The following is a 14,030-nucleotide window of genomic DNA, read 5'->3' as shown; positions in this document are numbered from 1 at the left end:
AAATAGATTGTGTTGCAGCATAGTGCTGGAGTCAACAAACCACAACTCTTTGTTTGTAAATAAATCTTTATTAGAACATAGCCATGCCCATTTGTTCGCATACTGTCTGTAGCTGCTTTTGTGCTATAATAGCAGAATTGACTAGTTGCAACAGATTGTATGGCCCACAAAGCTGAAAATATTTACTGTCTGGTCATTTACAGAAAAAGTATACTAACCCCTGATGTAGAGAATCTCTGCATTTGCAGAGCATGTAGAACATTTTGACTTAAAATTCTGGGACAGTTACAAGTTTTAGAAATACCAAACCTGACTTCTTTATCCTTCCTTGTTAGGGGCATTGTTACCAATTTTCTGTGTCAAGTTGTATTCAGAACCTGTTATCTGGCTGTTAACTGATGGAAGCTTCTTTGATAGTGTAGTGCAACTTTTTTTTTAATTTATTTTTTTATTGAAGTATAGTTGAATTATAGTGTTGTGTTAATTACTGCTGTGCAGCAAAGTGACTCAGTTATACATATATATTTTCATATTCTTTTCCATTATAGTTTATCACAGGATATTGAATATAGTTCCCTGTGCTATACAGTAGGACCTTGTTGTTTATCCATTCTACATATACCAGTTTGCATCTGCTAATCCCAGACTCCCAATCCAGTCCTCTCCTTCCTCCCTCTCCCTTGGCAACCTCCAGTCTGTTCTCTATGCCCCTGATTCTGTTTCTGTTTCATAGATAGGTTCATTTGTGTCATATTTTAGATTCCACATATAGGTGATATCATATGGTATTTGTCCTTCTCCTTCTGTTTTACTTCACTTAATATAATGATCTCTAGTTGCATCCATGTTGCTGCAAATGGCATTTCATTCTTTTTTGTGGCTGCATAGTATTCCATTGTATATATGTATCACATCTTCTTTATCCATTCTTCTTTCAGTGGACATTTAGGTTGTTTCCATGTCTTGGCTATCGTGAAAAGTGCTGCTGTGAATGTAGGGGTGCATGTATAATACCTTTTTTTTTTTTTTTTTTTTTTGGTAGTACGCGGGCCTCTCACTGTTGTGGCCTCTCCCGTTGCGGAGCACAGGCTCCAGACACGCAGGCTCAGCGGCCGTGGCTCACGGGCCCAGCCGCTCCACGGCATGTGGGATCTTCCCGGACCAGGGCACAATCCCGTGTCCCCTGCATCGGCAGGCGGACTCTGAACCACTGCGCCACCAGGGAAGCCCTATAATACCTTTTTTTTTTTTTTGTGGTACGCAGGCCTCTCACCATTGTGGCCTCTCCCATTGTGGAGCACAGGCCCCGGACGCGCAGGCTCAGTGGCCATGGCTCACGGGCCCAGCTGCTCCGTGGCATGTGGGATCCTCCCGGACTGGGGCACGAACCCGTGTCCCCTGCATCGGCAGGTGGACTCTCAACCACTGCGCCACCAGGGAAGCCCTATAATACCTTTCTGAATTATAGTTTTGTCTGGGTATATTCCCAGGAGTGGGATTGCTAGATCATATGGTAATTCTATTTTTAGTTTTCTGAGGAACCTCCATACTGTTTTCCACAGTGGCTGCACCAACTTACATTCCCACCAACAGTGTCAGAGGGTTCCCTTTTCTCCATACCCTCTCCAGCATTTGTTATTTGTAGACATTTTAATGATGGCCATTCTGACTGGCATGAAGTGGTACCTCATTGTAGTTTTGATTTGCATTTCTCTAATAATTAGCGATGTTGAGCATCTTTTCATGTGCCTTTTGGCCATCTGTATTTCTTCTTTGGAGAAATGTCTCTTTAAGTCTTCTGCCCATTTTTCCATTGAGTTGTTTGTTTTTCTGTTGAGTTGTATGAATGATAGTGCAACTTAATTGCTTTTAATCTCTCTGTTCATTGAAACAGGTGTGGCAGTAGCTCTGTGGACCCAGTCTCCATGAATAGACTGAGCTTTGTAAGAAACAGATGCAGGTGAGATCCTAAGCTGTAAAAATAAAAACCCAAAGGGATGGCCAAGTACCTTTAGAGATCGTCACATTTTCAACTATTTTACTATTGTACTTCCTTCAGCAGCCCTCACCCTCATCCCTCACTTCCCAGTTACTTTTTTTCTGGCAATATTTTCCTGAACTTCTAAATCTTTTGCTCATCCTGTTTAAGGAAGTTACGCTACCACTTTACCTATTGATACTTTCTTCCTGCTGCAGTACCTTTCAGTTGCTTTACTTTGGCAAAGGTAAAATATATGCTGGTCACTTTTGGGTGGGAAAGGTCCAAGTACAGTCGTCCTGTTTTATAAACACCCAAGAGCCTAAAGTTAAAGGTACTAAGCCAGCATTGCCTTTTAAATGTTACTGGGTAGGGTTTTCTCCTCACACCTGTAATTTTTCTAGGAATGGACTTGGCTCTGTGAAGGATGGGGAACCTCATTTCGTGGTGGTCCACTGCACAGGCTATATCAAGGCCTGGCCCCCAGCAGGTAGGAAAGTTGAATAGTGACTTCTTCCTGGGTGCAGCAAGTTCCTCACAGAGTCCAAGAAAGTTAGCTAATATTTATCATGTACCTGTAGTATATGAAATGTACTTTGGTATAAACTGTAATAGGAAAGAAAAAGTGGACTCCTTCCCTTCCTTTATGGATCTTATATTCCAGTTAGGGAGATGGATTACTCAGACTTGAAAATGACTTGGTGATGGCTGTGTCACAGAATGTAGTTTTTAAATGTCCAAATAGTAATGTATACTGAATACCTGTATCTAAGTATTTGTGTGCAAAGAAGCAGTTGACATTGAATGCAGTTGATTTGGAAAGTTTTCTAAAGAAGGAGCAAGACTTGGATGGAGAAGCGGGTAAATGGCTTGATTGTAGTAACTTGTAAAGGGGATATTCTCTGCAAAGACTTTAAATCAGGATGTGAGCGGATTAATTTTACTAGAACTTGAAGTCAAAAAGGGAATGTGAGAAAAGTGGTTGGGGTACAAGGATCAGCCTTTTAACCTGGCTTCTCAGAGTTTCCAAATCGTAGCAATTTTATTACCTCCCTGCTGGCTAGGTGTGCCTGGGAAGTGGGGGTTTTAGGGAGATAGAAACTAAGAGAGGCAAGGTGGTGTATTTTGGTAAAGGTTAAACTTTGGATTTGGAAAAACCTGGGTTTGATTCTGGCATTGTTATTTATTAGTGGTATAACTTAGGGTAAGTTGCTTGACTTGTATGGGAAAAAAAACCCCTCAATTTTCTCATCTATAATTTAGAGATAATATAACCCATATAGAGTTATTGTGAGGATTAGATTTAATGTAAGGAAAGCACCCAGCCTAGTGCCTGGCATATGGTAGGCACCCAATAAATGGTAGTTAAATGTAATTAAGAAAAATTAATTTTAAGTCATAATGAAGTTTGAACTTTTTAGTTTATATACTGTATAAACCATGCGTTTGAGATACACATGATCTTTTATACTTCTATGTAGCTCTCAAAGAAATACTATTTTTCTTGGTAAAAAGAAGAAAAATATGCAAAGAGTAGGGGGAAAGTGCATCCTTCTTCCCTTTCCACATAAACATTGAAACACTAGCTTGTCTCTTTTCCAAAGTACATAAATAACTATTGGTGTTTGGTTTAATCTCATTTTTGGTTGTTTGCTTACTTTGAAAGTCACAGGTTAGGCAAGACATCCGTTCTCTGCCTGTGATATGGTCACAGAGTAAATGGCTGTGTTCATATGTATTTGGTTTGGCCAGCATAGTCTTTTAGAATACTTTGAGTGGGACTGTACTCTGCAGTTTATTATAATTAATGTGAGTATAATATATGAATTAATATATATAAAAGTACTTAAAATAGTACCTGATATATATGGTAAGTTCTTTGGGTTGTTTACCTTTATTTCTTATTTTCAGCAGTCTGTATTGTTTCATACTTAGTCTCTTCATACCTACATGTGTTTTAAATCTTTACATATCTGACTTTTGAAGGCAATTGAGTTTGAGATACCTGTTAAACCTTTTAACTTCACCTTCCTGAAGGTGTCTCCCTCCCAGATGATGACCCAGAGGCTGGCCAGGGGAGCAAGTTTTGCCTGGTGGCTATTGGCAGACTACAGGCAAGTATGAATTTTTCACATCTATATCACCCATTTTCAGTGGGAGAAAATCTCCTTCAGGATGTGTTCATGTTATTTTTTCTTTTACTCTCTGAATACAAATGAAGAATTCTGAAAAACTCCGAACATTTTGAGGAATATGGTATTCATAGTTAACATTGCTTCTCTTGGATTTAGCAGAAGCTGAAGAGAGTGAGAGAGAGAGATCTTTTCCTCTTTCATACTTTTAGCTTTGCAATGCTGAATTTTCTATTTCCAACTAATTTCTTTTGCTCCTATACAATAGAAGAGAGATCTTTTCATTTTTCATTACATGACTAACAGTAGAGAATTGGAATTATTTTGATTCTCCTTATAAAAACAGATGTTTCTTGGTTACTTGGGAGTATAATTTTCCAATCTGAATAGTGAATACCACCTAGCTAAATGAAAGTAAGTGGGTTTTAGGTTGAATGAATTATTACCTTTCTTTACAAAGTTCGTGAAGAGTACACGTGTAGGAGTGGAGCTAGGCCTCATGCCCTATCTGTGATGATCACTTTTTCCTTTTTGGATGGGTTGTGAAAGTTTAGAAATTCCTAAAATTGGAAACCTGATGGGAAATACATCTGTAAAGAATGGTGTCATTTTATCTCATTTTTATCTCTTTTCTTTCAGGTAACTAGTTCTCCCAACTGTACAGACATGAGTAATGTTTGTCAGCCAACGGAGTTCATCTCTCGACACAATATTGAGGGAATCTTCACTTTTGTGGATCATCGCTGTGTGGCTACCGTTGGCTACCAACCACAGGTGAGGAGCTGGAGCTATTACACCACTGATATTTAGGCTTCTGTTTTCCCTTTGCTATGCTGAGATTATTCAATCGTATAATTCCAGAGATAACCAAAACATGTCAGCCCCAACTCAGAAAAAGAGATGATCCTAGTCTGTTGATAGCTAAATATAATTTCAGCTTCCTACCAAGGTTGTCTGATCTAGAAAAATATGGCTTGTGAAACCAGGCTGGAGCAGCAGGTACAGGTAATGTATTTCTTTTTTGTTAGTGATATTAATACAGATGATGATGCAAAAACTAGTTATAATGATTTGGCCACCTTTAGATAATTCATATAATCATCTAGTTGCATAGTAACCCATAAAGTATGCAAATTTAGCACCAGTTATTATGATTTATTTAGATATCTCATTCAGCAGACCAGGTAACTATGTCTGAATTGAGAAACAAGTCATTACATAAACTTTCAAAATTATAGCTGCCAGGAGGGACTTCTGTAAAGAGGTTGGTGCAAAAGAGATCTTGAAAAAGGAGAACAAAGTCAGAGAGCATTTACAGTACCTGATGCAACACCTGTTGTAAAGCTGTTGTTACCAACACAGCGTGGTGTTGGTGTAGGAATAGTTACATAGATCAGTAGATAAGAATCGAGTCTGTTCTCATATTTATGGTCAACTGATTTTCAACAAAGATGCCGAGACAATTCAAGGGGAAAAGAAGCTTTTCCAATAGATGGTGACGGAACAATTGTATACTCATAGGCAAAACAAAACAGAAAGAACTTAGACTCTTACCTCACACCGTACACAGAAATCAACTCGAAGATATAAATGTGTAAGTGCCAAAGTTTTATAAAACATCTAGAAGAAAATAGGATAAAATCTTTGTGATCTTGAGTTAGGCAAAGATTTTTTTTTTGGCCACGTTGTGCAGCTTGCAGGATCTTAATTCCCCCACCAGGGATTGAACCAGGGCCACAGCAGTGAAAGTGCCGAGTTCTAATGACTGGACTGCCAGGGAATTCCCTAGGCAAAGATTTTCTATATGACCCTAAAAGCATGATTCACAAAAGAAAAAATTTGGTAAGTTGGGTTTCATAAAAGTTAAAATTTGCCCTCTTAAAAGGGCATCATTAAGAAAGTGAAAAGACCAGCCACAAATTGGGGGAAAATATTTGTAAATCATATATGTGAAAAAGGATTTGTATCCAGAATAAAGAACTCTCAGAACTCATTAAGACAACCAGCCAGTAAAAAAGGGGCACAAGATTTGAATAGACATTTCACCAGAGAAGCAATATGAATGGCATATAAATAGTTGCTTGTCATTAGGAAAGTACAGATTAAAGCCACAATGAGATACCACTATATGCCCATTAGAATGGCTGTCATCAAAAAGTACTGGCAGGAACATGGAGAAACAGAACCTTCATACATTGTTAGTAGATAAGTAAAATGGTATAACTACTTCGGAAAACCATTTTGGCAGTTTCTTTAAAAGTTAAACATACACTTACCCTACAAATTAGCAATTCCACTCCTAAGTATTTACCCAAGAGAAATGAAAACATATGTTCACACAAAGATTTATACACAGATGTTCATATCTGTATTATTCATAATAGCCAAAAAGTGGAATGTCCATTAACTAGTGAATGGATACACACTGTGTTATATCCATGTTAGAATATTTATGAGCAATAGAAGGGATATACTATTGATACATGGAACAACATAGATGAACTTCAAAAATATTGTGTTAAATGAAGGCAGCCAGACACAGAAGACTACCTATTGTATGATTCCATTTGTATAGAAAAGGCAAAACTGAAGAAGCAGAAGCAGATCAGTGGTTGGCCAAAGGATTAGGAGCAGGGATTGACTACAAACGGGCAGAAGGGCACTTTTGGGTGCAGTGGACGTGTTCTAAAACTGAATTGTGGTAATGGTTGTACAACTGTATAAATTTATTATAGGTCATCAAATTAGAATTATAAAATTCATTTAGAATGAGTGAGTTTATCTAAATTATACCTCAAATCTGTAAAAAATTCAGTTAAAATAAATGTACAATATCCTGAAAAAGAAGAATGCTCTAGAGGTCAGTTGTTTAGCAGATTCCATCTTTTTTTGTTTGTCTTTTTTTTTCCCCCCTCCACTCTTATCCATAATCTTAGGATAAAAGCAAGAGAAATGAAATCCAAGTCTCCTACTAATGGCCCAGGAAAGTTAGATGATCATAAAAGTGTCAATTTTACTCTTCTTTTTCTCTTTTAGGAACTCTTAGGAAAGAATATTGTAGAATTCTGTCATCCTGAAGACCAGCAGCTTCTAAGAGACAGCTTCCAACAGGTAACTTTTTTTCCTGGTTTGGATTGGAATAGTATTTTAATCTAATATCTATTATTACATTCATTCCACAAATATTTATTGACTGCTGATTAACCTAGTACTGTGGCAGGCCCTGCAGTTTTATGTACTTTAGTACTTAACCTGTATTTTTAAGAAACAGAAAAGGACCAGTACTTTGAAACTATGGATAATGTTCAAGGTATTTTTGTTTGGCTTTGGCTACTCAGTGTCTTATATCCAAGAGGCTGTCTTTAAAATATTTAAAATAGTCTACACTTCACTGAACAGTGGATAGTAGTTGAAAAATTCATTTCATGGTTCTTTTATAGATAAGTGAAAGTTGGCTCTTAATTGTAAGCAAACTCTTAATTTCAGGCCCTAGATCCTGAAAACATCTGGCGAATTTAATTTCAGGACAGGCTTGGCTTTAGATAGTAGCTCTTACTTTATATTAGACTGGTTAGTTTTCCTCTTTAAACCTCAATAGTGTTTTTACTGATACAATGGGTATATAAGATAAAGCATTTAAAGCACAAAGGCCAACTTCTAGAGGAAATCAGACAATGGCAGTAAAAAGTCTCTCTGTCTCTAATTCCTCAGCATCACCTGTTCCATCCACTCACATTCCATGTACGGGTAGTCTTTTTTTTTTTTTTTTTTGGTAGTGTAGTCTTAGAAAAGCTATTCTGACTTCTGTTGAAACCATTCAAAGCTAAGGACGTGGACTTCTGGCAGTGCGAGATGTTGTACAGTATATTTTAAATCCATGAAATTCATAATTCTCACGCTTAGGGCCACAGAGTATCACTTGATCATTTCTAGAAAAATGTTTATTCCAAAGCAATGGGCCATATATACACTCTAATCTCATGGTTTTTATTCTGACATCAGTTGCTGCTATGATACTAGAGTACAGAAGCAAAGGTACTTTTTAATGTGCAGACTAGTTGCTGCTTACTAGTTGCTGATATCTAGATTTTGATGTTTCTTATGTCTAGATGGATTTGTATTTCTTTTTGCTTTTCAGTACATAAATTTAGTTGCTATTTCTAGTGAAGGTTGTTTTTCTCTTTTTTTTTTTTCTTCCCATTTTGGTTCTTGTCATGCTTTGTTTCACATTTGATTTTTTAAAATTTTATTTATGTATTTTAAATGTGCCATTTTATTATTGCTAAGTGAAGTATGTCCCGTTTTCTGTTATAATTATTTCTCAGTCAGATTGTAATGTCAGCGGTTACTGCCACACTCTTGTCAACTTAAACACAAATGTTATCACTTAACTTTTTCTTAAAAAGCAATTTAAAGTGTAGGTATTTTGAATTACTGGGCTTATACTTCATTGGCATGAATATGTACAGTAATAATCAGGTTTCAAATCCAGTATTTAGTTTGTATACAAATGTAATGATGTTCGTTGTGCATATATTATACAGTGAGCGCATGTATTAAAGACTACTTATTATTGTTTAAATGTAGATGTTCATATCTCATTTCTTTTTTATAATGTTAAATAAATGTTGTTCTTAAAAAAAGAAAAAATACATAGCCTAGTGCTTGACATATAGTAAGTACCAAATAAATGTTAGCTGCTAATATTATTTTTTTACTGTTAAGGAGGGGATTCAAAAGATTATTTTCTGTTCTTTGAGATTAGAAACTAAAATGATCTAAAATTGCTTTCTTTTAAAAAATAAAAGCAAAACAAAACTAAAGCCAACTTAGTTTTATTTATAGAAGCCTTCATGGGTGCTATGACAACAAATTCTCAGGCTTGGCAGAAAGAGCTAGGATTGAGGGGCAACATATAAGCTATGTTCAGTGTCATTAAACTTATAAACTCCTAGTAAATTTGCTAGATCAGTGTATCTTTAAGGGACTTTCTAAAGGAAGTGGGGAAAGGTAGTCTTTTCTCTCCTGGAATAATTGTTACTCCTGTTTGATATTGACAAGAGTGGTTAGATAGCTTGGGACTCTGAGAAGAAACATGATAAATATACCTCCTTATTGTTTAGTCACTTATTTTTACTCCCCAAAACAACAAAATGTTGTTTTGCTAGTAACATTGCAAGAGACTGTTACTTCAAGGACAGTGACACAAGGATCTTAAGGTTGTAAATGTCTAAAGAAAATTTTTGTGGGTTTCAACTGATAGCATGAAAACTTTTTCAGGTGGTGAAGTTAAAAGGCCAGGTGCTATCTGTCATGTTCCGGTTTCGGTCTAAGAACCGAGAATGGCTCTGGATGAGAACCAGCTCTTTTACTTTCCAGAACCCTTACTCAGATGAAATTGAGTACATCATCTGTACCAACACCAATGTGAAGTATGTACCATAAAGACCTTTTCCAATGTTGGGATTTCTCACGGGCCAAGTCTGCTTAGCCTTATCAGGTTACCTCCTCTTCTACTTTTCTAGTAGTAAACACCATTATTTCTTCATCTTCCAACTTCTTAGAATTTGGGGTAGTTCATCCAGGTAGAGTAAAATTTTTTTTAATTTAATTTTTTACTAGAGTATAGTTGACTTATACAGGTAGAGTAAAATTTTAACAAACAGTAGCTTAGAGACTAGATTCTGAAATGTGAAGGGTTTGGTCAGTTGACCTTTGAACAACATGAATTTGAACTGTGTGGGTCCACTTATATGCAGATTTTTTTCAGTAGTAAATGCTACAGTACTACGTGAGCTGCATATACGGAGGGCCGACTATAAGTTATACTCAGATTTTCGACTGCTCAGAGCGTCGGTTCCCCTAACCCCCGTGTTATTCAAGGGTCAACTGTATTTCAACTTTATGTTTCAACCCTTTTTAGAAAGGATTTTTTGTTGTTGTTGTTGTTTTTGTTTTGTTTTGCGGTACGAGGGCCTCTCACTGTTGTGGCCTCTCCCGTTGCGGAGCACAGGCTCCGGATGCGCAGGCTCAGCGGCCATGGCTCACGGGCCCAGCAGCTCCGCGGCATGTGGGATCTTCCCGGACCAGGGCACGAACCCGCGTCCCCTGCATTGGCAGGCGGACTCTCAACCACTGTGCCACCAGGGAAGCCCAGGATTTTGTTTTTTATACACCAGTTTATTACTCTAGTCTGACAGGAATTTTTTCTAGAGCAGGTATCTGCAAACTTTCTGTAAAAGACCAGATACTAAATATTTTAGCATTGTGGGGCATACAGTCTCTATTGCAGCTTCTCAATTCTGCTGTTACAGCACGAAAACAATTCCAGACAAATGAAATGGATAAAGATGGCTGTGTTCCAGTAAACTTTTATTTACAAAAGCAGGCAACGGACTGGATTTGGCCCACGGACCATAGTTTGCTTTAGAGCATAGCTATATTCACTCTTTTGTTAGCTTCTGTTTCTCTGTTCCTTGATTCTTTTCTCTTTGAAATTTCTCAGCTTTGTAAGAAACAATTTTATTAAAATAGATTTCATATACCGTACAGTTTACTCATTTAAAGTGTACAGTTTCTTAAGTATGTCACAGGGTTGTGCAAGTATTACCACACACACACAAAAACTATTACCTCCAAAGAAATCCTGTACTAATTAACAGTCATCCTCCCCAAGCCGTATGTAACAACTATTCTATTCTGTGTCTCTATAAATTTGTCTGTTCTTATAAATGGAAACATATAATATATGGTTCTTTTGTGACTGGCCTCTTTCACTTAGTATAATATTTTAAGGATCATCCATGTTGTAGCATGTATCTGTACTTCATTTCTTTTTATTGCCAAATAATATTGCTTTGTATTGGTATACCACATTTTGTTTATCCACTCGTCAGTTGATGGATATTGAGTTGTTTACACTTTCTGGCTACTAAGACTGCTGCTATGAACATTTGTTTACTAGTTTTTGTGTGGATATGTTTTTATTCTCTTTGGTATATACCTAGGAGTAGAATTGCTGGGTCTCATGGTGACTCTATGTTTAATCTTTTGAGGAACTCCCAAACTGTTTTCCAAAGCTGCTGTACCATTTTACATTCTCATCAGCAATGTATGAGGGTTCCAGCTTCTCCATATTCTTGCTGTCTTTTTTTATTGTACCCATCCTAGTGGGTGTCGGTTGTCAAGGTACTTCTTTTCCATTTAATTTATCTGTGTAGAATTGGCCTTAAACCCACGTGTGAAGATCTGATTATGAATAATTAGCAAGTGTGAATAATATCGGTGACAACATTGAGTCTCTGTCCTCCAATTCAACTTTTAGGGCTTGTAAAGTTTAGTTCTTTGCTAATTAATTTTAGTATAACTGAGTGGATTCAGTTAGAAATTTTCATTAACTTAGGACTCAGGTCATTGTAGTTTTTTGGGGTTTTGATTTTGTATCTTTATATTACAGAACAACAACTGTTTTGTATTTCTGTTTTGCTTAAGTTTTGAAATGTGTTAAGTCTTTTTAAGAAGTTGTTTCTGGAAATAATGGCTTTCCCCATTTTTGCATACTACAGTTTTTCCCCCTACAGTAAGTTTTAGTTGATTCTTAATATTTTATTTTGTAATAAATACTCTTTGTAGAAAATTCGGAAGGTATTGAAAATAGTAAAGAGAAGGAAAAAAATTCTCACTATCCAGAAATAGTCTTTGTTAATGTTTCATTGTGTACTTTCAGTTTTTTACTTATGCTTTTTTTAAAACACAATATATGGATATACAACATATACATACACACATCCACAACGACTAGGTATTGAATACCTGGAAGGAGTTAGAGCCCAAACAGGATGAACTCTTGTTCCATAGGACATAGTTTCTATTTGTACCATGTTTTCTGTAGTGTGAATATTTGCTGAATCTGAAGTTACAGGTTATCATAGGATTGGACTTGAAAGGGGAATTGATCAGTGATTACCCCATGTACAGGTGAATCTATGATGTCTTATGTACAAACAGAGTCAGATACTTTTTTTTTCTTTGTTCTCTCTACTCTTCATTTTCCTAGGAACTCTAGCCAGGAACCACGGCCTACACTGCCCAACACAATCCAGAGGCCACAGCTAGGTCCCACAGCTAATTTATCCCTGGAGATGGGCTCAGGGCAGCTGGCACCCAGGTGAGAAATGGTCGGAGAATCATTTATTAAGCAGTGACTAGCCTGGGGTGGTGGCCGTATACAGTCCCACTTTTTTGTTTATTTGTTTGTTTTAAGCCCTTTCCCCAGATTCTTTTTAAAAATCTCTTTTCCCGTTTCTCTCTTTACTTGCCTTTAACATATAGGCAGCAGCAACAGCAAACAGAATTGGATGTGGTACAAGGAAGAGATGGACTAGCCAGCTACAATCATTCCCAGGTTAGTGTGTCTTCTTTGAAGGATGGTGAGCATTTCCTTAAGAAGTATCCCTGAGAGCCAGTTAGAGTATATTTGTATCTTTACATGAATTTTAGGGTTATTGAGTTGTCATGTTAAACCTTCTTCGTTATTTTTATCATTGTATTTCCACAGGTTTCTGTTCAGCCTGTGACAACCACAGGGCCAGAACACAGCAAGCCCCTCGAGAAGTCAGAGGGTCTATTTGCCCAAGATAGAGATCCAAGATTTTCAGAAATCTACTCCAACATCAATACGGGTATGTTTCTTCCTTATTCTCATTTTAAATTCTCATTTTCATCACTTACTGATGGGCCTACAATTGCCCAATCAGTAGTCTCCCAGTATATTTCCATTTAATCCTAATACCTCGTGAGTAAATAGGAACTTGCTGAACTAATATACTACAGCCCCTTGACTGGCCCTCCCCCAACTCCTTTTGGTCCACAGATCAGAGTAAAGGCATCTCCTCCAGCACTGTCCCTGCCACCCAACAGTTATTCTCCCAGGGCAACACATTCCCTCCTACCTCCCGGCCGGCAGAGAGTTTCAGGTGAGCCCCACATGTGTGTGCTACTTTACATGGCAACTGAGGGATTCAGTTACTGAATCCAAGTTTTATTCTTCCCTAACTTTCTCTGGTTATTTCAGACAAAGCAGTGGAACTTGTAGGCCTAGGATGAGACAAGCTTGTTTTTCTTCCTCCTTTTTCTTTGCACCTGTCCTGTTGCCATGTTCTAGGTTCCATCTCTGTGTGTCCTGATCAGTGTGTGACTGTCAGTCTTTCTCGTCTTTTCCAAATTCTGTTATCAAGTTTTCCTTAACCCCAGGGAGTCAAGGGAATCTAGGTATAGCACTAGATTGTCCTGTGATTCCTAGATTCTGTGATAAATGCACCTTTTAAATCCTTACCTCACTATGTGTTCACTCCTAGAAATAGTGGTCTGGCCCCTCCTGTAACCATTGTCCAGCCATCAGCTTCTGCAGGGCAGATGTTGGCCCAGATTTCTCGCCACTCCAATCCTACCCAGGGAGCAGCCCCAGCTTGGACCCCTAGCACCCGCCCAGGCTTCTCTGCCCAGGTAAACCTTCTCATCTGTCTGTCCCTTGTGTATTTTTTGTTTGCTTGGTGAGGCTTTTCTACATATGTAAAATTATTGCTGTCTGTCTTAGACATCTTCTTTCCACCCCTCCATCCCCTTCCTTCCAATTTTTATCTTTATTGGGAGCAGCTAGATAATTAAAAACCATAGATAATATAAACATCTCAGAGTCCATGGTTTTCACATTCACCTTAAATCAAAAATTGCTCACAAACATCTTGAACAGGTTTCAGTTTCAGATTTGTTTTGGAGTAAATTCTGAGAAGTTTCCACTTTGGTTAGGGCTACAAAATACAGGGACAAAGGAGAAAATTATCACTAATTTATACACAGTGATATCTATTTACCAAAATAAAAAAAATTGTGTTGAAAAATCCTCATATAGTATATATGTG

The 14,030-nt window shown here is 37.4% G+C and overlaps 1 protein-coding gene across 6 annotated transcripts in view; it reads left to right on the top strand.

Moving 5' to 3' along the window:
- The window catches only part of ARNT (aryl hydrocarbon receptor nuclear translocator), a 62,559-nt gene that overhangs the window by 43,788 nt on the left and 4,741 nt on the right, over nucleotides 1-14,030 (top strand). For all 6 annotated transcript variants that reach the window (XM_027097764.1, XM_027097762.1, XM_027097766.1 and 3 more), the window contains 11 exons: nucleotides 1,895-1,960; nucleotides 2,383-2,468; nucleotides 4,016-4,092; nucleotides 4,750-4,884; nucleotides 7,147-7,221; nucleotides 9,391-9,542; nucleotides 12,167-12,277; nucleotides 12,442-12,514; nucleotides 12,668-12,791; nucleotides 12,983-13,085; nucleotides 13,467-13,614. In XM_027097764.1, coding sequence (XP_026953565.1) covers nucleotides 1,895-1,960; nucleotides 2,383-2,468; nucleotides 4,016-4,092; nucleotides 4,750-4,884; nucleotides 7,147-7,221; nucleotides 9,391-9,542; nucleotides 12,167-12,277; nucleotides 12,442-12,514; nucleotides 12,668-12,791; nucleotides 12,983-13,085; nucleotides 13,467-13,614 — 1,150 coding nt within the window. The remainder of the gene's footprint in view (nucleotides 1-1,894; nucleotides 1,961-2,382; nucleotides 2,469-4,015; nucleotides 4,093-4,749; nucleotides 4,885-7,146; nucleotides 7,222-9,390; nucleotides 9,543-12,166; nucleotides 12,278-12,441; nucleotides 12,515-12,667; nucleotides 12,792-12,982; nucleotides 13,086-13,466; nucleotides 13,615-14,030) is intronic.

Source organism: Aethalodelphis obliquidens, unplaced genomic scaffold (genome assembly GCF_003676395.1).
Source record: "Aethalodelphis obliquidens isolate GAN/ISIS:26980383/991018 unplaced genomic scaffold, ASM367639v1 scaffold116, whole genome shotgun sequence".
NCBI lineage: Eukaryota > Metazoa > Chordata > Mammalia > Artiodactyla > Delphinidae > Aethalodelphis > Aethalodelphis obliquidens.
The sequence above is the reverse complement of the archived record's forward strand: the minus strand, read 5'-3'. Positions and strand labels throughout refer to the sequence as shown.